At 42.9% G+C, this 24,841-nt stretch overlaps 2 protein-coding genes across 10 annotated transcripts in view; one reads left to right on the top strand and one right to left on the bottom strand.

The window, feature by feature from the left end:
- Positions 1 to 24,841, top strand: part of SGK3 (serum/glucocorticoid regulated kinase family member 3) — a 150,698-nt gene that overhangs the window by 38,706 nt on the left and 87,151 nt on the right. For 2 of the 9 annotated variants that reach the window (XM_063643256.1, XM_055286191.2), the window contains exon 1: positions 23,473 to 23,615. The exons of 3 other annotated variants lie outside the window; for them this stretch is intronic. The gene's annotated coding sequence lies outside the window, so the exon portion shown is untranslated. Of the gene's footprint in view, positions 1 to 23,464; positions 23,933 to 24,841 lie in introns of those variants that run through there. 4 more of the 9 variants (XM_055286188.2, XM_063643258.1, XM_063643257.1 and 1 more) reach the window with 4 other exon arrangements.
- Positions 14,942 to 15,640, bottom strand: LOC129486376 (putative pituitary tumor-transforming gene 3 protein). The gene has a single exon (XM_055286201.1). The coding sequence runs from the start codon at positions 15,609 to 15,611 to the stop codon at positions 15,006 to 15,008; it is 606 nt and encodes a 201-aa protein (XP_055142176.1). The 5' UTR covers positions 15,612 to 15,640; the 3' UTR covers positions 14,942 to 15,005.

Raw genomic sequence — 24,841 nt, 5'->3', positions numbered from 1 at the left:
GGCGAGGAACCCACAGGACCAGGCCAGCAGTGCCTTGGATTCACATTTCCTTCTAACACCACTGATTTAGAGATCAATAAACTCTCTATCCTGACAAGTAGAAGGAGTAGGCTCATCAATTTTAATTTTGAAAATTGCCTACATACTGTTGTCATCACTTTGAGTTACTTTTAAAAAGATGGTGGACTCATCAATTTGAAATTTGTCATGTCAGAGTTGGCCATTAGGGACTTCTGATTTTGATATTAAATTATTTCCTGTTAAATTCTCACTAGATTTTATTTATTTATTTATTTATTTATTTATTTTAGACAGGATCTCTCTCTGTTGCCCAGGCTGGAGTGCAGTGACACTATCTTGACCCACTGCAACCTCCGCCTCCCAGGCTCAATCAATCCTCCCATCTCAGCCGCTTGAGTAGCTCTGGGACTACAGGCGTGCATCACCACGCCCGGCTAAATCTCTAGATATTCTAAATGAATGAATGCTTATGAGAGAATGGTTAAGAAAATATGAGAGTGGAAGGGATGGATCCATATTGCATTATTCAGAAAATTATTCGGTCAATATACGTCAAAATAGGCAAAATTGGACTTGTTTCATCTTATAGAAAAGTTATTTTTGGCCGGGTGCGGTGGCTCACACCTATAATCCCAGCACTTTGGGATGCCAAGGTGGGCAGATCACGAGGCCTGGAGTTCGAGACCAGCCTGGCTAACATGGTGAAACTCCATCTCTACCCACTACACTCCAGTCTGAGCTACAGAGTGAGTCCCTGTCTCAAAAAACAAAAACAAAAACAAAACAAAAACAAAGAATAACAGTAAAAACTCAGCTATTCAGTTTCCTTTTCTCTTGATGGACACTTGGGTTGTTGCTATTTTTTCACTAGTACGACGTTGACTTCTGGCACACATCTATTGGTGAATGTGAGCAAGAATGGAGTTGCTAGACCAGTTGCTTAATTTCTGAATTTCATATGAAACGTGATTTGCTTTTCTTTGAATTTAAGGAGGATTTGAGATTGAGATAATTTGGTTCAAATCAGTGATTTGATAATGTTATATCAATTTTAGTAATTTTTCTAGGAAGAATAGTTTGCTTTTGAAATTAGAGATGATTGATTTATTCAGAAAGGCCAGCAAGTGAGGAATTTGAGATAATTTAGATATGTTTATATATAGATGCAGAAATATAAAGATATGAGACATGGTTTCAAGAGTTGGAATATAATAATAATAATGGCCAAATTATATTAAGTATGTACAAAATAGAATGACTGTCTTGGTACATGGCAACTGAGTATCAGCCTCTGCCCGGAAATAGTTTTTGGGGTGTGTGTGTGTGTATGTGTGTGTGTGTAAATCTCTAAATATGGGAGGTGAAAAAATTACCTTCAGATTTCTTGGGTTTGGGATAAAAAAGGAATTCTTTTCTATACATTCAGCCTACCTTGATTCCCAGTGCATCTTCTACTATATGGAAGTAACATACTGAATCAGTTTTTACTGTGACATTTGAAATTCTGCAAATTCAAGAAGAGATGAGTCAATAATGGCTATCATGATAGTCAACTTTGCAATTAGTGTTTATTGCCAATGCTGTCCTTTGTACATATCTGGAAATGTTTTACAGATAAAATGTATGTACATTTCTGATATAATGCCTTCCTTTCTGGAAAATTCTTATAACAATCTAACATCGCTCACTTTAAAAATGTCCTCCCTTCCTTCCTAGTTCTCTGCTTAAGACGTTTATTTTGCCCCAGCCTGAGCCAGGCACCTATTTATCTAGGTGCTAGAGATACTATCCAATCCTGCCCTCAAAGAATGTAGAGTTTAGTGGGATAGAAGAATATGTAAACAGGCAATTGCTAGGCATTATTCTTTGATGAGGATTGGTTCATATTTAGTCTTAAGAAATGTGATAGCCAGGTGTGGTGGCACGTGCCTGTAGTCCCAGCTACTCAGGAGGCTAAGGCAATGAGCATCACTTGAACCAGGGAGGCAGAGGTTGCAGTGAGTTGAGATCATGCCACTGCACTCCAGCCTGGGCAACAGAGTGAGATTCCATCTCAAAAAAAAAAAAAAAAAAAAGAAAGAAAAAGAAATGCGAGGGGCTGGGTGTGGTAGCTCACATCTGTAATCCCAGCACTTTGGGAGGCCAAGGCAGGTGGATTTCTTGAGCCCAGGAGTTTGAGACCAACCTGGACAACATGGCGAAACCCCATCTCTACCAAAAGATATAAAAATTAGCTAGGCATGGTGATGGTGCACCTATAGTCTCAACTGCTTGGGAGGTTGAGGTGGGAGGATTGCTTGTGCTCAGGAGGCAGAGGTTTCAGTGAGCCAAGATAGCGCCACTGCACTCTAGCCTGGGTGATACAGTGAGAGCCTGTCTCAAAAAAAAAAAAAAAAAGACCAGGCGCGGTGGCTCACGCCTGTAATCCCAGCACTTTGGGAGGCTGAGGTGGGTGGATCACGAGGTCAGGAGATCGAGACCATCCTAGCTAATACACGGTGAAACCCTGTCTCTACTAAAAATACAAAAAAATTAGCCAGACATGGTGGCGGGCGCCTATAGTCCCAGCTACTCAGGAGGCTGAGGCAGGAGAATGGTGAAAGAAAGAAATGAGAGGAGTTGTGGGAAAGCCTCTGCTTTTAGGATATTAAGAAAATCTCTGTTCTTTGGCTTAAAAATACTCATTAAATTTAAGTACTGGTTTACATATTCATTTTTATAGGTCATTTCTTTACATATATTTTCAGAGCTTAAATGAAAAAGAAAACCCATTTGTTATGAGCTTCTTAAAATACCATTCTATTTTCTTATTTGTACTTCATGAAAAAGGGGAACTGCTTTTCTCATTGCCTTAAGTACTTTTTTAATATCATGAGTCATCACTTCTGGAAAGTTCTTATTCAGAAAACACTTAGCTGTCATTGATCACATCTTATAATTATTTTAATGAATCATAAATGTGGTATGACATTTTGAATTATTTTGAATTATTTAAAACAATACATGGATTCCTTGAATCTATCTATATTTAATAAATGTGGATATTTTAATACTATCTTGCTTCACTATAAGAAAGAATAGGTACATAATAGGAATAATCTCTGATTATTAAAAATCATTTATTTTATTTTATGTATGTATGTATGTATTTATTTATTTTGAGACTGAGCTTCACTCTTGTTGCCCAGGCTGGAGTGCAATGGCACGATCTCGGCTCACCGCAACCTCCGACTCCCGGGTTCAAGCAATTCTCCTGCCTCAGCCTCCCGAGTAACTGGGATTAGAGGCATGCGCCACCACGCCCAGCTAATTTTGTATTTTTAGTAGAGATGGGGTTTCTCCATGTTGGTCAGGCTGGTCTCGAACTCTCGATCTCAGATGATTCGCCCACCTCAGCCTCCCAAAGTGCTGGGATTACAGGCATGAGCCACCAAGCCTGGCCTAAAAATCATTTATTGAAAGGTCAATCTTTGAAGGACTATAAAGTGTCCAGTAGATTTTGGCCACAAGGAGAGCATTGTGCCATATGCCAACAAAATGGGGTGTCAGGGTGGAAGCTGATGACGTTGGGTTGAAGAGTGAGTAGTAGAGGGGGAAGACAAGACAGCAGGTGCGGACTTACTGCGTGTGTAAAACTTACTGCGTGTGTAGTATGGTGACCAACCACCCTTGACTGCGGTAGTTTCCTGGAATGCATGACTTGGCAATGTTAAAACCAAGAGTCTGGGGCAATCTGGGGCAGTTGGTCACCTACAGGGCAGATATTGTGCTAGGTTCTAAGGATGTAAAGGAAATAAACATGCAAAGAGAAAATACCCCCCATGTCGCAGAAGATGGTCAGAGAAGGCTTCAGGGAGAAGGTGATATAGTTGAAATGAATCCAGAGAAAGGAGTAGGAGTTACCCTGTGAAAAACTGGGGGGGTGGGGGAGACAGAGCATTTCAGGCAGAAAAGCGTGCTGCATGTGGTTTTTAGAGAAATGCAAGCTGTTTTTTTCCAGAAAGAGAAGAGGAAGTAGCTAAAGGGGGCCAGGTGCTTATCCACAGTGGTTTGAGGATGTAGGGGATGCTGAGGGAGATTAAGCCTGATGTTTTCGGTGAGACAAGGACATTGCTTGGGGAGAGGGGAGAGTAAAGGGAAGTGGGGAGTTTGAAGGGAGTGGGAAGTCACAGGTTTCTTTATTTTTTTAGAGACAGGGTCTCACTCTGTCGTCCAGACTGGAGCACAGTGGCCTGACTGTGGCTCACTATAACCTCGAATTCCTGGGCTCAAGCCTCAGCCTCCCACCTCAGCCTCCCAGGGTGTTGGGATTATAGGTGTGAGCCACCACGCCTGGCCAGAAGTTAGAGATTTCTGAGGTAATCAAATGAGAGCATATTAGGTGAAAAAGCTCTGAATATTACAAAGCATTAAAAAAAATAGCTAACACTTATTGGATGCTTGTTTCAGGTATAACAACATTATTACATTTAATTATCACAACAATCACAAGAGATAGGTACCATTATTATTTCCATTTTACAGATGAGAAAAACTAGGCAAAAAAAGTTAAAACATGCCCGAGGTTACACAGTTCCTAAGAGGTGGCAGCCAGAATTCTCAGGCTTCCATGAAGCTCCCAACCTCTGCATTTAATGCATTTCCATATGTGACCTTATGTGATACTCATAACCACCTCTTGTGCTAGTATTATTCCTAGATGAACCAAGGTAGAATCTTGTCCCAAATCACATGGGTAGTCAAGATATACAGTTAGGCAAATGCATAGGAGAGGACTAGGAGTAGATACTCGTAAATTGCTGAGACTTTGCTTTTCTCTGTATTACATACTTTCCCAGCTTGCAAAAACTATTTTAAGAAAGAATATGGGCCGGGTACGGTGGCTCACACCTGTAATCCCGGCACTTTGGGAGGCCCAGGAGGGTTGATCACCTGAGGTCAGGAGTTCGAGACCAGCTTGACCAACATGGAGAAACCCCGTCTCTACTAAAAATACAAAATTAGCTGGGCGTGGTGGTGCCTGTAATCCCAGCTACTCAGGAGGCTGAGGCAGGAGAATCACTCAAACCCAGGAGGTGGAGGTTGCAGTGAGCCGAGATCGTGCCATTGCACTCCAGCTTGGGCAACAAGAGCGAAACTCCATCTCAAAAAAAAAAAAAAAAAAAGAAAAGAATATGATCTCTCCCTCTCCATACCTCCAAAATATTCTAGCCACTCATTTGAATTCAAATCCACATTCTCCTAGAAGTCATGGATATAACTTCTTAACTCCTAACCAAGTCACAAGATTGTTAATAGACTTTAAATGCCCTTATGTCCTCTGAACTCCAATTGCCCTCTAGGCCCCTGAGTCTTTTGGCAGTGCTGGAGGCTCTTTGGAGCTTTGTTTGATTTGTAACCCCCTTTTGCAGCATGGGACAAAACTTTAGAGGCCTGGAGGTGGGACTCACATAAGTTTCAGCAGAATTGGTTGTTAAAGGAAAGGTTGGGATTAACACTCCCATCAAAGGCACACAAGGGTCTCGGCAGCATGGGGTAGAGTTGGTTTGGGATATTCACAGATCAGGGATTTTCTGTTTAAATTGTGACCAATGTTGGCTTTAGATAATTTCCTGCATTTGCAAATGAAGAATGAGAGATAATGCAAAAACTAAGGAACATTGCCCCATTTTTACATTGCTAATTAATGATTGAGACAGGACTGGAATTAAGACTCTACACCCTTAATTCAGTACTCCAGTGGGATTAAAAGTCAGTGAGGCATGACCACCAAGATTACTGATTTGCTGGGACAGGTTGAGTATCTTTTATCCAAAATGCTTGGAACGGGAAGTGTTTTGGATTTCGGGTATTTACAGATTTTGGAATATCTGCATATACATAATGAGATCTCTTGGGGATACGAATCAACTCTAAAGATGAAATTCCCATTTATGTTTCATATACACCTTATGCACACAGTCTGAAGGTCATTTTATACAATATTTTAAGTAATTCTGTACATGGAACAAAATTTGTATATATTGAACCATCAGAAAGCAAAGGTGTCACTATCTCATCACCCACGTGGACGATCTCATCACCTCTGTGGTCGATCTGTACTTGTTTGGCATCACCATCATTTCTGACTCTGAATTTATATACTGGTGATAAGCAATCATTTTCTCCCACTTATTCACACGTTAACACTTAACAGTAACCAATATGAGACACCATTAATACAGTGAGAAAATAATGTGTTTAGGGTAACTAGGCAGCACATTAGCATCCCCAGAATACCTGCATCAGCTGTTTAACAACAGCAACAAGGCCAGGCGTGGTGGCTCATGCCTGTAATCCCAGCACTTTGTGAGGCGGAAGCGGGTGGATCACCTGAGGTCAGCAGTTCAAGACCAGCCTGACCAACATGGCGAAACCTCATCTCTACTAAAAATACAAAAATTAGCCAGGCGTGGTGGAGCACTCCTGTAATCCCAGCTGCTTGGAAGGCTGAGGCAGGAGAATCACCTGAACCCAGGAGGCAGAGGTTGCAGTGAGCCGAGATCACACCACTGCACTCCAGCCTGGGGGACAGAGTGAGACTCCATCTCAAAAAACAAACAAACAAACAAACAAAACAAAAACGAAAAACAGCAACAACAAATAACAACAGGCTCTTGGTCTCTGCCTGTGATGCTGTGTTTTGATTAAAAGATTGTTGTAGCCGGGTGCCGTGGCTCACGCTTGTAATCCCAGCACTTTGGGAGGCTGAGGCAGGCAGATCACGAGGTCAGGAGATCGAGACCACGGTGAAACCCCGTCTCTACTAAAAATGCAAAAAAAATTAGCCGGGCGTGGTGGCGGGCGCCTGTAGTCCCAGCTACTTGGAGAGGCTGAGGCAGGAGAATGGCGTGAACCCAGGAGGCGGAGCTTGCAGTGAGCCGAGATCGCGCCACTGCACTCCAGTCTGGGCGACAGAGCGAGACTCTGTCTCAAAAAAAAAAAAGGAGAAAAAGATTGTTGTACAATAACCCCCTTGGGATGTTGAGTAAAACTGATAAAACTGTGTTGTGCACCTGCGTTTTAACTGCAACCTGTCGCATGATGTCGGGTGTGGAATATTCCACTTATGGCATCACGTAGACAATCAGAAAGTTTTGGATTTTGAAACATTTTAGATTTTTTGAGTTAGGGATGCTTAGCCTGTACACCTCTTCCAGATGGTTGCTGGTCTCAGAATCCTTCCTGGTGGGCTTGCAGATCTTGTTTTCATCTCTGAAACTCCCCCATTTTGTAACACCATACAGCACTCCCGTACTCATTGAGTGACCCCAGTATGTCAGGCACTATTCTAAACCCTGTGGGCCCAGTGGTGAACATGACAGACACAGTCCCTGCCCTCATGGCTCTTAGGGTTTGGTAGGTGAAACAGTTATAAAACAGTTAAATGACTATTTAATTTCATTTGTATGCTAAATGATATGTATTAACAGGATAAGTGTAGGCTCCTATGTAAGTATAACAGGGACCTTCACTTAAGTCAGGGGTCAAGGAAAGCTTCCCTGAGAAAATCCAATTTAGGCTGATTCACAGAAAGCAAGGAGTTAGCCAAAGTGTTATAGCCTGAATTGTGTCCCCTCAGATTCATATGTTGACATTCTAGCCCCCAGTATCTCAGACTGTGACTGTATTTGGAGACAGGGTCTTTAAAGAGGTAATAAAGTTAACATGAGGTCCCATGGGTGGGCCCTAATTCAGTATGACCATTGTCCTTATAAGAGGAAATTTGGACTTAGCTATGTACACAAGGAAGATGCTGTGAGGACACAGGGAGAAGGCGGCCGTCTACAAGCCTAGGAGAGGAGGCTCAGGAGAGACCAGCTCTGGTGGCACATTGATCTCAGACTTGTGCCTCCAGAATCGTGAGACAATACATTTCTGTTGTTTAAGCCACCCAGTATGAGGTACTTGTTTATGACAGTCCAAGCAAACTATATACCAAACAAAAAATAGAGATGTGTGTTCCAGATGGAGTGAAAAAAATGTAGGAAGACTCAGAGGAGGGTTATGTGGGCCTGGTTTAGTACTTACAAGGACTCACTCCATCTATGAGGAGCACAGGAATAAGGGGAGGAAAAGCATGGTATCCACATTTACAAAACCCCAAATCCTTTTAAGTTATGGGCTTACAAAAGACAAACCAAGAATCTTGAAATTGAGGCATACATGTACTTTTTTTTTTTTTTGAGACAGGGTCTTACATTGTCATGCTGGAGTGCAGTGGTGCGAATACAGCTCACTGCAGCCTCAATCTCCTGGGCTCAAGTGATTCTCCTGTCTCAGCCCCCCAAGTAGCTGGGACTATAGGTACGTGCCACCATACCCGGCCACTTTTTGTATGTTTTAGTAGAGATGGGGTTTGGCAGGGTCTCCCTGTTGCCCAGGCTGGTCTCGAACTCCTAAGCTCAAGCAGTCTGCCTGCCTCGGCCTCCCAAAGTGCTGGGATTACAGGCGTGAGCCACTGTGCCAGGCCAGCATCAACTATTTTTAAAAAGATAATAATCTGGACATGTAAGATTACATATTTATGTATTTATTGATGACCCAGTCTCCCTTAACCTTATCACGTATAGATCTGCTTCTAAGTTTATTATATACTTCTGAGGTTCTTTGCCTAGAAGGACATTTGTTTACCTTTCTGTCCCTGAAGATCCAATGCATAGTGCAAAAGGGCAGGAGTCTTACCTATGTGATCCCTTTCCTAACTACTCAGGCCCTTTTTTTTTTTTTGAGACAGGGTCTTGCTCTGTTGCCCAGGCTAGAATGCAGTAGCATGATCATGGCTCACTGCAGCTTCAACCTCCTTGGCTCAAGTGATCCTCCACCCTTAGCCTCCTGAGTAGCTGGGACTACAGGCATATACCACCACACCCAGCTAATTTTTGTATTTTTTTGTAGAGACTCAAAAAGATCTCACCATGTTACCCACGCTGGTCTCGAACTCCTGGGGTCAAGTGATCCTACCTAGGCCACCCAAAGGGCTGGGATTACAGGCGTGAGCCACCGTGCCTGGCCCTCAGTCCCCATTTGTCTTTCCTCTTTCAATGGTTGTATGGACCAGTGTTTCTCAAACATTTTGGTCTCACAGAACTCCTTACACTCTTAAAAATTATTGAGTACCCCAAGGAGTTTGTATTTATATGGGCTATCTATTTATACTAGAAGTTAAAACTGATAAATTTAAAAAAATTAAAAAATATGGCCAAGTACGGTGGCTCACACCTGTAATCTCAGCACTTTGAGGGGCTGAGGTGGAGAGATCACTTGAGGTCAGGAGTTTGAGACCAGCCTGGCCAACATGGTGAAACCTCGTCTCTACTAAAACTACAAAAATTAGCTGGGCATGGTGGGGGGCACCTGTAATCCCAGCTATTTGGGAGGTTGAGGCAGGAGAATCGCTTGAGCCCAGAAGGCAGAGGTTGTAATGAGCTGAGATCACGCCACTGCACTCCAGCCTGGGAAACAGAGTAAGACTCCATCTTAAAAAAAAAAGTGTATATATATATATATATATATACACACACTATATACACACACACACACACACACACTATATGTGTATATATATACACACACACACTATACATGCACACACACGCACACATACCCTTTACATGTTAACATTAAAAACATATTTTTAAGGCCGGGCGAGGTGGCTCACGCCTGTTATCCCAGCACTTTGGGGAGGCCAAGGCGGGTGGATCACCTGAGGTCAGGAGTTCGAGACCAACCTGACCAACATGGCGAAACCCTGTCTCTACTAAAAATACAAAAATTAGCCGGGTGTGGTGGTGGGTGCCTGTCATCCCAGCTACTTGGGAGGCTGAGACATGAGAATAGCTTGAACCCGGGAGGCGGAGGTTGCAGTGAGCCGAGGTCACACCTTTGCACTCCAGCCTGGGCAACAGAGTGAGACTCTGTCTCAAAAACAAACAAAAAAGTAGTTTTATAAAAAATAACCTTTTCCAAAGCTGAAAAAATTAGTAATTAGCATTATATTATTTGTTTGCAAATCTCTTTAATATCTGGCTTAGTAGGTGACAACTGAATCTTTAAACCTGTTTCTGCATTCAAACTGTTACAATATGTTGTTTTGAGTGAAATATCTCTCTATATCTGTATATATCTATATATAGATATATAAATCAGGTCTTACAGAGATATGTAGTTGGAAAAAACAGGGTATTTTTAAAGCCTTTTCAAAAATCTTGGCTAAGTAGTAGTTTCTTAGATATTAGATACAATGTGGATCCTGAATCCATATTAATGCTCTTTTTTTGAGATAGAGTCTTGCTATATTGCCCAGGCTGGTCTCAAACTCCTGGGCTCAAGCAGTCCTCCTGCCTCAGCCTCCCAAGCAGCTGGAACTACAAGCATGCACCACCACTCAGGGCTCCATATCAATACATTTTTATGCTCAATTACATTAACAGGCATTTGTCATTGTATTAGTTTCCTAGGACTGCTGTAACAGATGTAACAGATTTACACCAGCTTAAAGCGACAAAAATTTATTCTGTTACAGTTCTGGAGGCTGGAAATCAAAGGCTACACCCCCTCCAAAGACTCTAAGCCCTCTGCCTCTGTCTTAATAAGGCCTTCTTTTTTCTTTTTTCTTTTTTTTTTTTTTTTTGAGACAGGGTCTCGCTCTGTCTCCCTGTCTCCCAGGCTGGAGTGCAGTAGCATGATCTCGGCTCACTGCAACCTCCACCTCCTGGGTTCAAGTGATTCTCCTGCCTCAGCCTCCCAAGTAGCTGGGACTACAGGCGTGTGCCACCACACCCAGCTAATTTTTTATTTTTAGTAGAGATGGGGTTTCACTATGTTGGCCAGGCTGGTCTCGAACTCCTGACCTCACGTGATCTGCCCACCTCAGCCTCCCAAAGTGCTGGGATTACAGGCCAGGCGTGAGCCACTGTGCTGGGCCAATAAGGCATTCTCTTCCACGTGTCTCTGTGTCTTCTCCTCTTCTGTCTCTCTCTTTTTTTTTTTTTTTTTTTGAGACAGAGTCTGGCTCTGTCGCCCAGCCTAGAGTGCACTGGCATGATCTTGGCTCACTGCAACCTCCACCTCCCGGGTTCAAGCAATTCTCCTGCTTCAGCCTCCCAAGTAGCTGGGACTACAGGTGTGCGCCACCACACCCACCTAATTTTTGTATTTTTAGTAGAGACATTGTTTCACCATTTTGGCCAGGATGGTTTTTTTGTTTTGTTTTGTTTTGTTTTTTTGAGACAGAGTCTCGCTCTGTTGCCCAGGCTGGAGTGCAGTGGTGCAATCTCGGCTCACTGCAAGCTCTGCCTCCCAGGTTCACTCTGCCTCCCAGCCTGCCTCAGCCTCCTGAGTAGCCAGGATGGTTTTAATCTCTTTACCTCGTGATCCACCTGCCTCGGCCTCCCAAAGTGCTGAGATTACAGGCATGAGCCACCACGCCCAGCCCCTCTTCTGTCTCTTAAAAGGACCCTTGCCATTGGGTTTAGGGTTTACCTGGATAATCTGGGATGATCTCCTCTCGAGATCCTTTTTGGTGGCCACCGTTCAATCTACTACAGCCACTTACATTTTGAGTGGATTTTTGATGCATGCAAGGCTTTGTAATTTCTTTAATTAGTCATTTGGAAAATAGTGGTTCACTGATTTATGCAGACCTTCCAAATATTGACACATTTAATGTAACAATATTATAAAAATCACATTTGTTAGTATCACTAAGTGAGTGCCTCAGAAAAATTTCTCAGTGGAGGAGAGCAGACGAGGTCATGGTGGCAGAAACTAATTTTCCAAAGCTCTACATTTGGCTTGAAAGCTTGAATTTTATCACTGCCAGCAAATACATTGAGTTGTTTTCCTTGATGTGACAGGCTTTGTTCATTTTCTTTTTTCTTTTTGAGACAGAGTCTCGCTCTGTCACCTGGGCTGGAGTACAGTGGTGCGATCGCAGCTCACTGCAAACTCCGCCTCCCGGGTTCACGCCATTCTCCTGCCTCAGCCTCCCGAGTAGCTGGGACTACAGGTGCCCGCCACCATGCCCGGCTAACTTTTTGTATTTTTAGTAGAGACAGGGTTTCACCATATTAGCCAGGATGGTCTCGATCTTCTGACCTCATGATCCGCCTGTCTCAGCCTCCCAAAGTGCTGGGATTACAGGTGTGAGTCACCGTGCCCGGCTACTTTGTTCATTTTCAAGAAAATGTCTGCCAAATACTTAAGTTTGGCAGATACCATCATTTGTCAGTCATCATTTCAAGTAAAAATGAGATTCTATGAAAAAGCAGCTAGTTTAGATTGCATCTCAAACAATCACACGAGGGCTTTTCTTCTAATCATAGGATTTTGATATATAGCAGAGTGCTTTATGTATACTTTCTATTTTGTCACACAGGACATTAAAAAGAAATGTACTCAGCCGGGCATGGTGGTGCATGCCTGTAATCCCAGCCACTTGGGAGGCTGAGGCAGGAGAATCGCTTGAACCAGGGAGATAGAGGTTGCAGTGAGCCGAGATCTCACCATTGCACTCCTTTCTGGGCAATAACAGTGAAACTCTGTCTCAAAAAAAAAAAAAAAAAAAAAGGAAATATACTCAAAGGTCAAGATTGAATAAAATTAGTAATCTTTACTGCTTTATCAAGGACATTCCTTTTAAATTTTTGTTTAATTTTTAGAGACAGGGGCTTACTCTGTTGCCCAGGCTGGAGTATAGTAGTACCATCATAGCTCACTATAACTTCAAACTCTTGGCCTCAAGCAATCCTCCTGCTTCAGGTTTCAGCCTCCTGAACAGCTGGGACCACAGGTGCATGCCACCATGCCCAGCTAGACATTCTTAACTGAACCTGATTTTTGGGTTTTTTGTTTTTTAACTACAAGTGATGGTGAAGAATACAATGACTACAGGAAATGTGGTTTCACTGCCTGGATTCCTGCCAAGTCACCAGTAGTTCTAGTCACTATTGTTTTTGTACCATCAGTGCAAATGTCAACACAGAGAAAAAGGCAAATAACATCTTTGTGTTATAAAAATAGTTTGGGCTAGGCATGGTGGCTCACGCCCCAGCACTTTGAGAGGCTGAGGCGGCGGATCACAAGAGGCTAGGTGTTTGAGACCACCCTAGCCAAAATGGCAAAACCGCGTCTCTACTAAAAATACACAAGTTAGCTGAGTGTGGTGGTGCATACTTGTAATCCCAGCTATTTGGGAGGCTGAGGCAGGAGAATCACTTGAACCCAGTTGGCAGAGGTAACAGTGAACTGAGATTGCCTCACTGCACTTCAGCCTGGGTAACAGAGTGAGACTCTGTCTAAAAAAATAAATAAATAAATAATAAATGTTTTAAAAGAAAAAAACCCACCTTTTTATTATATAAAATTTCAAACATAAAACAGTCATCTGAATAGTATAATTAGCCTTCATAAGCCTACTGCCCCATTTCAACAGTTAGCTAATTATGGCTAAATCTTATTGCACTCCCCTGCCCCTACACACACATAATTTTGAATCAAATCCCAAACATCAGATTGTTTCATCTGTAAATATTTAAGTATTAGCTCTATAACATAGACTTTTTAGACTTTTATTTTTTGAGACGAAGTCTCGCTCTTGTCCCCCAATGCAGTGGTGTAATCTCAGCTCACTGCAACCTCCGCCACAGGCGCCTGCTACCATGCCCGGCTAACTTTTGTATTTTTAGTAGAGACAGGGTTTCACCATGTTGGCCAGGCTGGTTGTGAACTCCTGACCTCACGTGATCCACCCACCTCGGCCTCCCGAAGTGTTGAGATTACAGACGTGAGCCACCGCGCCCGGCCTATAACATAGACTTTTAAAAAACATAACATCAGCTGGACGTCAGGAGATCGAGACCATCCAGACCAACATGGTGAAATCCCATCTCTACTAAAAATACAAATTAGCTGGGCGTGGTGGCATGTGCCTTTAATCCCAGGTACCCCGGAGGCTGAGGCAGGAGAATTGCTTGAACCTAGGAGGCAGAAAGGTTGCAGTGAGCCGAGATTGCAACTGCATTTCAGCCTGGGCGACACAGCAAGACTGTCTCAAAATATAAATAAATAAATAAATAAATAAATAAATAAATAAAATCTCAAGATGGTTAATAATGTTGTTTATGTCTTCTATATACTTGCTGATTTTCTCTCTACTTGTGTTATTATGAAAGCGGTTTTGAAACTTCTAACTATAATTTTGGGTGTGTCTATTTCTTCTTGAAATATTTTCAGTTTTTGTTCATATATTTTGAAGCTCTGTTATTAGGTACACAAACGTTTAGAACTGTTATGTCCTCTTGATAAATTGGCCCCTTTACCATTATGAAATGACCGTCTCTTTCCACGGTAATATTATTTGCTTTGAAATATTCTTGATATATTCATATAGCTGCTCTAGCTTTCTTTTTTTTTGAGACGGAGTTTTGCTCTTGTTGCCCAGGTTGGAGTGCAGTGGCACGACCTCCGCTCACCGCAATCTCTGCCTCCCGGGTTCAAGCGATTCTCCTGCCTCACCCTCCTGAGCTGCTGGGATTACGAGCATGGGCCACCACACCTGGCTATTTTTGTATTTTTAGTAGAGACGAGATTTCTCCATGTTGGTCAGGCTGGTCTCGAACTCCTGACCTCAGGTGATCCACCTGCCTCGGCCTCCCACGGTGCTGGGATTACAGGCATGAGCCACCACGCCTGGTCAAGTTTGTCTTTCATATTGCTATTTGTTTTCTATTTATCTGTTCTTCATTTCATTTTTCTTCATTTTCTGCCTTATTTTGGGTTAAGCATTATTATCCCATTTTATGTCCTTTGTTCCCTTATTAGTTATAACTCCTGTTTTTCCTTTTAGTGGTTATTTTATTTTAGGATTTAAGTATATATCTTTTTTTCTGTTAAATAATGCTTTATTAATAGAAATATACACAAACTCTAAAGCACTAAGAAATTTAAATATCTATGTCAGAGCAAACAGGTGGCAATTCAACATCCAGGGTCAACAGAATGCTTGAAGGAGACTGCAACAGATTGGATTCCCATGGTGGAGAGGGCATCTTCAAAGGTGAAGGGAGGCCCAGCTGAAACAGCTTTTCAAGCTCTCTCTCCTCGGCAAGGATCATGAAAGGCACACTCAAGGAGAGATGTGCAATCTGGTGCTCTTCAGGCAGGTCAAAACTCTCAAAGCCTAGAGGATTGAAGGGAAATAATTTTTCTATTTCTGGATAGGCATAATCTGAGGCAGGAAGAGAGCTTTTTGCTTTAACAGTCTTCTCAGTCATCTTTTTGGCAGAAAAGCTTGGCTGTTTTTGTTTGAGGGGTCCATTGGTCTTTACTGACTTTTCTGTAGCTCTGCTGACAGTTCCCAAAGCCTTTCTGGTAGCTTTAGGTAAGGCTGTTGGAGCATCGAATGTTTTGCCAAAACGTGATGTTGAAACTTGAGATCTCCCATCTAAGGCTTTGATTGAAGGTCCAGTCGCCAGCTTCAGCCCATCCTTTGTAGCCACAAGGGTGCCTGGTTCTTCATTTTCCTTATCAACATAGATCAGAGTAGCCATTCTGGATTATTGCCACTCTCAACCAGATTTAAGTATATATCTTTAATTTATTACAGTCTATCTTCATTTGAATTATACCACATCACTTATAGAATACTTACACTTATAGGATATATCTTACAATAGTATACTTCCATGTCTCTAATGCTAGCTTTTATAATACTGTTGTCATATATTTTACTGATATATTAGATATAAACCCACAATAAGTTATTACTATTCTTGTTTAAATTTATTAACTTTTAGAGATTTAAATTATTAAAAAATCAAAATGTGTTTGCTTCTGTTGTTACTATTTCAAGTGCTCTTCATTTCTTAGTAGATCTTTATTTCCAGAAATCTGGAATAACTTTTCTATGTCTAAAGGGCTTCCTTGAATGTTTCTTGTTGTATGAGTCTACTGGTTATGAATTTTTTAGCTTTTTTTCTTCAGTCTGAAAAAGTCTTTGTGTAGCTTTATATATCTTTGATTTTGAAGGATGTTTTTGGTAGGTAAATAATTTTAGGTTGACAGATTTTTTTTATTCAGTACGTTATAGATGTTGCTCCACTTCTTGTACTGTTTTTTTTTTTTTTGAAATGGAATCTTGCTCTGTCACCCAGGCTGGAGTGCAGTGGTGCCATCTCAGCTCACTGCAACCTCTGCCCCCCAAGGTTCAAGTGATTCTCCTGCCTCAGCCTCCTGAGTAGCTGGAATTACTGGCGTGCGCCACCACACCCAGCTAATTTTTGTATTTTTAGTAGAGTCAGGGTTTCACCATATTTGCCAGGCTCATCTCGAACTCCTGACCTCAAGTGATCTGCCTGTTGCCCTCCTCAGCCTCCTACAAGTGTTGGGATTACAGACATGAGCCACTGTGCCCAGCCACTTGTACTATTTCTGATAAGAAATATGCTGACATTTTTGCCTTTGTTCCTCCATATATAACATGTCTTTTCTTCTGGCTGCTATTAAGACTTTATCACTGGTTTTTAGTACTTTTATTATGATGTGCCTTGGTGTAGTTTTCTTCATGTTTCTAGTGTTCCAATTTATTGCACTTGTCAGATCTGTGAGTTTGTAGTTTTCATCTAATTTGGGAATATGTCAGCCATGATTTCTACAAATGTGTTTTCCTATCCCATCCTCCAACACCATCTTTATCTTCTTCTTCAGGGAATCTAATTGCAAATATATTAGGCTGCTTAAAGTTGTCCATAGCTCATCGATTCTCTTTACCTTTCTCTTTTTTTTTTTGAAACAGAGTCTCACTCTGTTGCCCAGGCTAGAGTGCAGTGGCACAATCTCAGCTCACTGAAACCTCTACCTCCTGGGTTCAAGTGATTCTCATGCCTCAGACTCCCAAGTAGCTGGGACTACAGGTGTGCACCACCATGCCCAGCTAATTTTTGTATTTTTAGTAGAGACGGGATTTTGTCATGTTGGCCAGGCTGGTCTTGAACTCCAGACCTCAAGTGATCCACCCACCTCAGCCTCTCAAAATGCTGGGATTATAGGTGCAGGTCACTGCACCCGGACTTAATTTTTTTTTCTATCTACACTTTAGAAAGTTTCTACTGCAGTCTTCAAGCGTACTAATCTTTTCTTCTGTAATGTCTAATCATCTGTTAATCCTATCCAGTGTATTTTCCACCTTAGAGATTATTATTTTCATCTCTAAAAGTTGGATTTAGAAATTTTATGCTTTCTTTGTCTCTACTTAACTTTTTGAGTATATTACTATTATTATTATTATTATTATTATTTTGTAGAGATGGGGTCTCCCTATGTTACCCAAGCTGCTCTTGAACTCCTGAAATGAAGGGATCCTCTTACCTTGGCCTCTCAAAGTGGGATTACAGGCGTGAGCCACCAAGACCTGCCTATATTACCATTATAATAATTCTAACATCTATGTCAGTTGCAGGTCAGTTTTAGTGATTACTTTTTTTGTTTGTTTTTGAGATGGAGCCTCGCTCTGTTGCCCAGGCTGGAGTGCAGTGGCACGATCTCCGCTCACTGCAAGCCCCACCTCCCGGGTTCACGCCATTCTCCTGCCTCAGCCTCCCGAGTAGCTGGGACTACAGGCATGCGCCACCACAGCCAGCTAATTTTTTTGTATTTTTAGTAGAGACGGAGTTTCCCTGTGTTTGCCAGGATGGTCTTGATCTCGTGACCTCGTGATCCACCCGCCTCAGCCTCCCAAAGTGCTGGGATTACAGGTGTGAGCCACCGTTCCCGGCCCCTAGTGATTACTTTTTAATCTCATTATTGGTCATATTTTTCTGTTTCTTTGCATACCTTGTAACACTGAATGCCACATATTCAATATTGAGTGTCAGACATTGTGATTTTTTTCCTTGCTGGATGCTGTATATTTTTCTGTTCTTACAAATATGCCTGGATTTTGATTTGAGATAGAGTTAAATTACTTGGAAATAGTTTAATCCTTTCAGATCTTACTTCCATGTGTTTTTTTCTGTTTTGTTTGTTTGTTTGGCAGGACCCAACCAGTATTTATTCTAGGGCTAATTCCTCCCCAGTTTAAGTAAGGTGATACTCTTCTTAGTATTCTGCCTCCATTGAGTTGGGAGCATTTGTAGTCTAACTGATGGGAACAGCCACTATTCCTGGCCCTCTGTGAGTTTCCAGTGCTATTCTGTCTAATGCTTTCATGTTTTTTTTCTTTGCTGTACTTTTTATAGTTTCTTCACATGCATGCACTGATCTGCATTGTCAAATTCTCAGGGAGAACCTTCTGCAGGTCTGTAGGGTCCTCTGTGCACTTAACGTCCTCTCGTATACTGTCTTGTGAACTCTAACCATCTTGTTCTCCCTGGATTCATATCCCCATCCTCTCAACTCAGGGGGTCTGCTGGGCTCTCCTTCATTCCATTCTCTGTGTCATGGTGTGTAACGTATCTGAAAGTAGTAAGCTGGGGGTAAATTTTGTTTGCTTAGGAATGATTTTCTTTCACAGCCTGATACCCAGTATCTTGAAAACAGATGTTTTATATATTTTGTTTGTCTCTTTTTCCTTTTTCCTTTTGGTTGGTTCAGGTGGGAGGGTCAATTTGGTCCTTGTTACTCCATGTTGGCTGGATTCAGAAGTCCCCTAAGGCTCTACTCTTAATAGTCACTTCACATTTTGAGGAGAGGTAGAGAAAAGTTCCATGAGTCTATTATCAATAGCCTCTGGTACAACCCACTCTATAAATGAAGTGTGATTGTTATTTAGTCTATTTAATTCTTCTTAAATCTCTAGAACATTATAAAGGTTTGCCATGACTAGGGATTTATAGATTGTTTGGGATAGACTTCAGAACTCTGGGGCCTCCCTGAAATGTACCATTGACATTTTCAAAACACAAGGGGCCATTGATAGATTGCAAATCAGTTTTCACTCTTACTTGGTAGTTATTCTGCAAACTTGGTTCTATTTCTATTGTGCCATCTGGGTAAGGTTGCAGTTAAGGAAAATTTACTCTCTAAAGACCTTAATAGTACATAGAGCTTGCTAACATAGGGAATTTACTGTGATTCAGGGGTTTATTTCTAGAACACTGAAAACCTTTCTAGTCCAACTCCAAGAAATGCTGTGTGATTCTTTTTCACTTATTCTTGAGGATTTCTTTGAAATTAAAAGAGGAAGCTCTCACTATCTTATTTCGATGAAAAAGAAAAGACCAGTATTTTAGTATTTAGCGAAGGAGAGAGAGGGCTTAAGGAAAGTTGAAAATAATCATGGACTGATTAATATATTTTTAAGCATTTACTATGGGTATACCACTTGTTTGGGCAATGAGGTGAAGAAGAATGGGTAGGTTACTTTTTATTTACCTCCATGAATCTCAAAGACTTAGTCTTCCAAAAAAGTCTTACTTAATAATAATTTATTTCTCCATTTTTATGAATCAGTCACATGTAACTGCCAATCAAAGCATTTGGTTATCATGAAGTTACTGGTGTTACTTCAGTATCATAATATTTCAGATAAAAATAGAATCTTGCTGTTATAGGTAATCTGAACAGCCTAATTATGGATGAATCTATAATTTCTTTTAGCCTTCTTAAGACACTGAATTTTTTTTTTTTTTTTTTTTTTTGAAGATGGGAGTCTCGCTCTGTCGCCCAGGTGGGAGTGCAGTGGCACAATCTCGGCTCACTGCAAGCTCCACCTGCCAGGTTCACACCATTCTCCTGCCTCAGCCTCCTGAGTAGCTGGGATTACAGGCGCCTGCCACCACGTCCGGCTAATTTTTTGTATTTTTAGTAGAGACAAGGTTTCACCATGTTAGCCAGGATGGTCTCGATCTCCTGACCTCGTGATCTGCCTGCCTCGGCCTCCCAAAGTGCTGGGATTACAGGCGTGAGCCACCGCACCCAGCCTCAAGATATTGAAAATTTTTATTCCTGGTTGGTTGGGGCCTGGGAACATCTAGTAAATAGTTTTAAGTTGGCTGGGTGTGGTGGCTCATGCCTGTAATGCCAGCACTTTGGGAGGCTGAGGCCAGCAAATCACTTGAGGTCAAGAGTTTGAGATCAGCCTGGCCAACATGGTGAAACCTCGCCTCTACTAAAAATACAAAAATTAGCCAGGCATGGTAGTGCACTTCTGTAATCCCAGCTACTCGGGAGGCTGAGGCAGGAGAATCGGTTGAGCCTGGGAGGTGGCGGTTGCAGTGAGCCAAGATTGCACCACTGCACTCCAGCCTGAGTGACACAGTGAGACTCTGTCTCAAAAAAAAAAAAAAAAAGTTTAAAGTTTAGTTTTAGAAACAAATATTCTATTTTGTTTGTTTTGAGACAGGCTTTCCCTCTGTCACCCACGCTGGAGTGCAGTGGTGCAATCATGACTCACTGTAGCCTTGACCACCTGGGCTCAAGTGATCCTCTCACTTTTAAGCCTCCTAAGTAGCTGGGACTAATTAGCCAGGGACCATGTCTGGTTATTTTTTTTATAGAGACGGGGTCTCTCTGTATTGCTGCGGCTGCTCTCGAACACCAAGGCTCAAGAAATCCTCCTGACTTGGCCTCCCAAAGTGCTGGGATTGCAGGCATGAGCCACTGTGCCCAGCAAGATAAATATTCTTTTTTTTTTTTTTTTTTTTTTTTGAGGCAGGGTCTCGCTCTGTCACCCAGGCTGGAGTGCAGTGGCGTAATCTCGGCTCATTGCAGCCTGTACCTTCCAGGCTCAAGCAATCCTCCTACCTCAGCCTCCCAAGTAGCTGGGACTACAGACGCGCACCACTACACCTGGCTTTTTTTTTTTTTTTTTTTTTGAGACAGAGTCTCGCTCTGTTGCCAAGGCTGGAGTGCACTGGCGCAATCTCGGCTCACTGCAAGCTCTGCTTCCCGGGTTCACGCCATTCTCCTGCTTCAGCCTCCTAAGTAGCTGGGACTATAGGTGCCTACCACCACGCCCGGCTAATTCTTTTGTATTTTTAGTAGAGACAGGGTTTCACCATGTTCACCTGGCTAATTTTTAAATTTTTTTGTAGAGATGGGGTTTCACCATGTTGCCCAGGCTGGTCTCAAACTCCACTCTTGAGCTCAAGTGATCTGCCTGCCTCGGCCTCCCAAAGTGCTGGGATTACAGGTGTAAGCCACCATAACTGGCCTGAGATAAAGATTCTAAATAGCAGAAAACAAAACAAAGTAGCCCTGCTACATGCTAACGTGAGTGGTGCAGATCCTAAGTATTATAGCATTTTATTGCATACAGACGTCCCTGAGCTGGGCTACTGTAGTCAAGACAGGCAGCTAGGACTGAGAAGAGGGTATTCCAGCTAGGAGGCAGTGGGTTTGCATGTACAGTGGCAGGGATGTTAGCTGTAAGTTGTGGATTCTGTACATTGAGGAGACAGTCTGTCCAACAGATGAGTACACAAGAGAGTGAGTTGGAGATTAGGTGGGAAATGTAGGTTAGGATCAGATCAAACACCCTGAGTTCTTTGAATCTGTTCTTTATACAGAGATGGCAGTGAAAATGGAAGAGTCATTGAAGAGACTCTAAAGGAGAAAGCCAAGGACCTGGTGACCAAACATGAGGACTGAGAGGGAAGAGTCAAAGGTTTTGAGTTAGGGCAAGAATGATACAGTATTACCCCCTTACCCAAGGGGATACCTTCTAAAACTCCCAGTGGTTCCCCGAAACTGCAGATAGTACTGAACCCCATCTAAACTATGTTTTTTCCTATATATACATGCCTACAATAACATTTACTCTCTCAATTAGGCACAGTAAGAGATTAACTACCATAACTAATAATAAAATACAACAATTATAACAATATGTTAGCATCACGACTCTTGCACTTTGGGGCCATCACGAAGTAAAAGAAGGGTTTCTTGAACACAAGCACTGTGACACCTCTACAGCCGACGTGACAATGGAGATGCCTACTAAGAGACTAGCGGGTGGGTAGCATCTGCAGCATGGACAAACTGGACAGAGGCAGGCTTCACATTGAGGGTAGGTGGATTTTATCACACTGCTCAGAACAGCACACCATTTAAAACTTATTGTTTATTTCTAGAATTTTCCATTTAATTTTTTCAGACTGTTGGTCAGAAAAAGAAAAGGGAAACTGTTGATAAGGGTATGTGTTGGGGACTGGTGTACTATTATTATTACAAACAGGAAAGTTGGAAGGGAGAGGTTGAATGAAGTGATGCCAGAGATCCCTGAAGCTTTTTCTAAAAATTCCCAATTTCTCTGAGTGGCTCCTGACTAGACAATACTTCCCTACATCCTTTCCCCTCTCCTATGAGTTGAGCCTGGCAGGACAAACTCTAGAGTATGAGAGGGCATTTAGAGCCCATGAGGTTACCAGGCTAAATCCCCTTATTTTACTGATAAGCAAATTGAGGACTTCAGATACTGTGACTTCCCTTAAGGCTAGAGCTAGGCTGGCCTCTTGGCATTATTTTCTTAAATTTTTTAATAAAGGTTACTCAATCCTGCTTGCTGGCAAAGTGAGCCCTTTGTTTCCCTGCCATATTCATTAGTTATATTATTTTTATTTTAGAAACAGGGTCTTGCTATGAGGTCCAGGCTGGCCTAGAACTCCCGGGTTCAAGTGATCTTCCTGCCTCAGCCCCTGGAGTAGCTGGGACTGTAGGAACTGCTTCCTACTCGGTTATTGGCTTGATGCCTCAAGCCGTTTTTCACTGTCCAGACTCAGATGCATTAATAGTTAAAACAAGTCGTTTCGAGGATTCTGGTTTTCCTTTATCTGTACACCCAGACGCAAACCTTAGAGTAGCACACTACGGACATTCATGCCAAACCCGGCCGCTTCTGCTCTCTCGTGATGCGCCTGAGCTGTTTGAAGGGAACGGGATTAACAATTTATGAAGGGAACGGGATTGATTAACAATTTAAGCTCGGGGTGAGGATTCTTACTGGGAGCCGACTCCCTAATTTTTGAAGTAAAGGATGTGTGGTGGAGACTAGTAAAGGAATTGCATCCTTGCTTTGCTGCTCTGAATCCCGTTCCCAATGACGTCTCGCGCCTGGAGCCCTAATTCGTGTATGATTCCTACCCCGCCCGAGGAAAATGAGATTATGCCAGTGTGTTGAATGAGCGCGGTTGTTTTGAGATCTACACTTTAGCGGGAACCTGGGGAGAGTGCCTTCTCATTCCCTGCCCCCGCCCAAGGCTCTCTTCACTTTCCCCGCGGAGGTCCTCTCGTTTTCTGTCTCCCATCTGCTGGCTTCCCGCCTTTCCTCCCCCGCTTATTTACTCAAGGCCCTGGGGCTGCACCCCGCCGGCAGCTCCTTCGGGGGCGTGGCCGAAGAGCTCCGAGGGCGGGGCTGACTGAGCCCATATTCGGGCGTGGCCGGCGGTGATTGGTGAGGGCGGGGCCTGCCTCAGGGGGCGGGGCCTGCAGGTTTGGCCCCCGCAGGGAGCGCAGCTGGCGCCGCCGGGAGCTGGTGGCGCGGCGCAGGTCCGGGCCGAGTGTGGCGCAGCAGTGGCGGCGCTTCCCGTTCGCCACGCGCCGGGGGTGGGTCCCCGAAGGTAAGCGTGTGGCTCATCGAGCTTGCGCGAGGAACCCTTGGCTGAGAACAGCCCCGGCACTGCGCGGGCCAGGTGGAGGGACCCCGGGGGCGCGGGAGGCAGGTGTGGTGTGACGGGCCCCGGTGCCATTTCCGCGCCCATCAGGAGCGCCGGGCGGGGCGCGCGGGCGGCCCCTCCTGTGAACCCCTGAGAGTAGACGCGGGCTCCACACCCGGGCGTGCTGCGACTTCGCAGCTCTCATTCACTGCACTTGGTCCAAGACAGAAAACGTTTGAGTTGTTCCACACACACCCCCTCTAAATGTCGAAAAGTCCCAGGTACTGTCAAGTTTGTATATTCTTTAAAATATATTTATAGTTTGTGGTTCAGGACAGGAGGAGAAACCCGATAGTGAGCTTGCGGTGGGGCTTTGCTTTTACTTTGTGTTATTCAGTTTGTAAGGACGGTATAGTAGAAACGGGACTGTTACTTAAACATGGACAGCAGGGGTTACATAGGGAGTGTATCTTGGAGATGAAGCACGCAGACTTTGGAGCTAAAATCATGGTTTTGAATCTACTTATTAACGCGAAAACTTGGGCAATTTGCCTAACTTTTCTATGCCTTAGTTTTAGCGTATGTAAAATGGGGATAATGATAGTTCCAATCATACAGCAGTTTTGGAAGATTAAATGAGTTAATACCTGGCTCATAGTCCACAATAAACTTTGGCTGTTTTCTTTATTAAGCATTCAGATGGGCATTAATCTCAAGAATTGTCATCACCGAAAAACCTACGTATTTTCTTTCCTCAGAGCTATTGCTAGAAATGCTTGGGGATTCCTTTGGAACAGTTTTCTTAGACCTAGTTCCACAAGAAAAGGTCTCTTACTTTTCTTTCACTAGGGGTGTTACCTGATGTGATCATCCACCTTGTTCCAAATCACATCCACAGAAACCTCAGTCTTGAAGGCTGTTCCAAAACAGGGATCAAAAAAGAGGCAGCGCCTTTAAGGTGAATGTAGCCTCATTTTAAGCACCAAGTTCAGGCGGGTTTGTTTAAAAGCAGTTCATATCGCTTTATACAGAACTTTTAAGTTGTGCTGTTTTGGGTGGATGCTTATTTGTACTATTATTGCAAAACTAAGTAAACCAGAGCACCCGCAATACATAAATAAACATCATAGGAACCATAGCTTGCTGCAGGGAATCTCAGAATTGAAAGGAATCTGAAAAATCAGACCAGC

The sequence above is a fragment of the Symphalangus syndactylus genome, chromosome 7 (assembly GCF_028878055.3).
Source record: "Symphalangus syndactylus isolate Jambi chromosome 7, NHGRI_mSymSyn1-v2.1_pri, whole genome shotgun sequence".
Taxonomy (NCBI): Eukaryota; Metazoa; Chordata; class Mammalia; order Primates; family Hylobatidae; genus Symphalangus; species Symphalangus syndactylus.
The sequence above is the reverse complement of the archived record's forward strand: the minus strand, read 5'-3'. Positions and strand labels throughout refer to the sequence as shown.

Coding starts and splice junctions, on each gene's coding strand:
- LOC129486376 (XM_055286201.1), bottom strand. CDS start 15,611: ATGGCTACTCTGATCTATGTTGATAAGGAAAATGAAGAACCAGGCACC.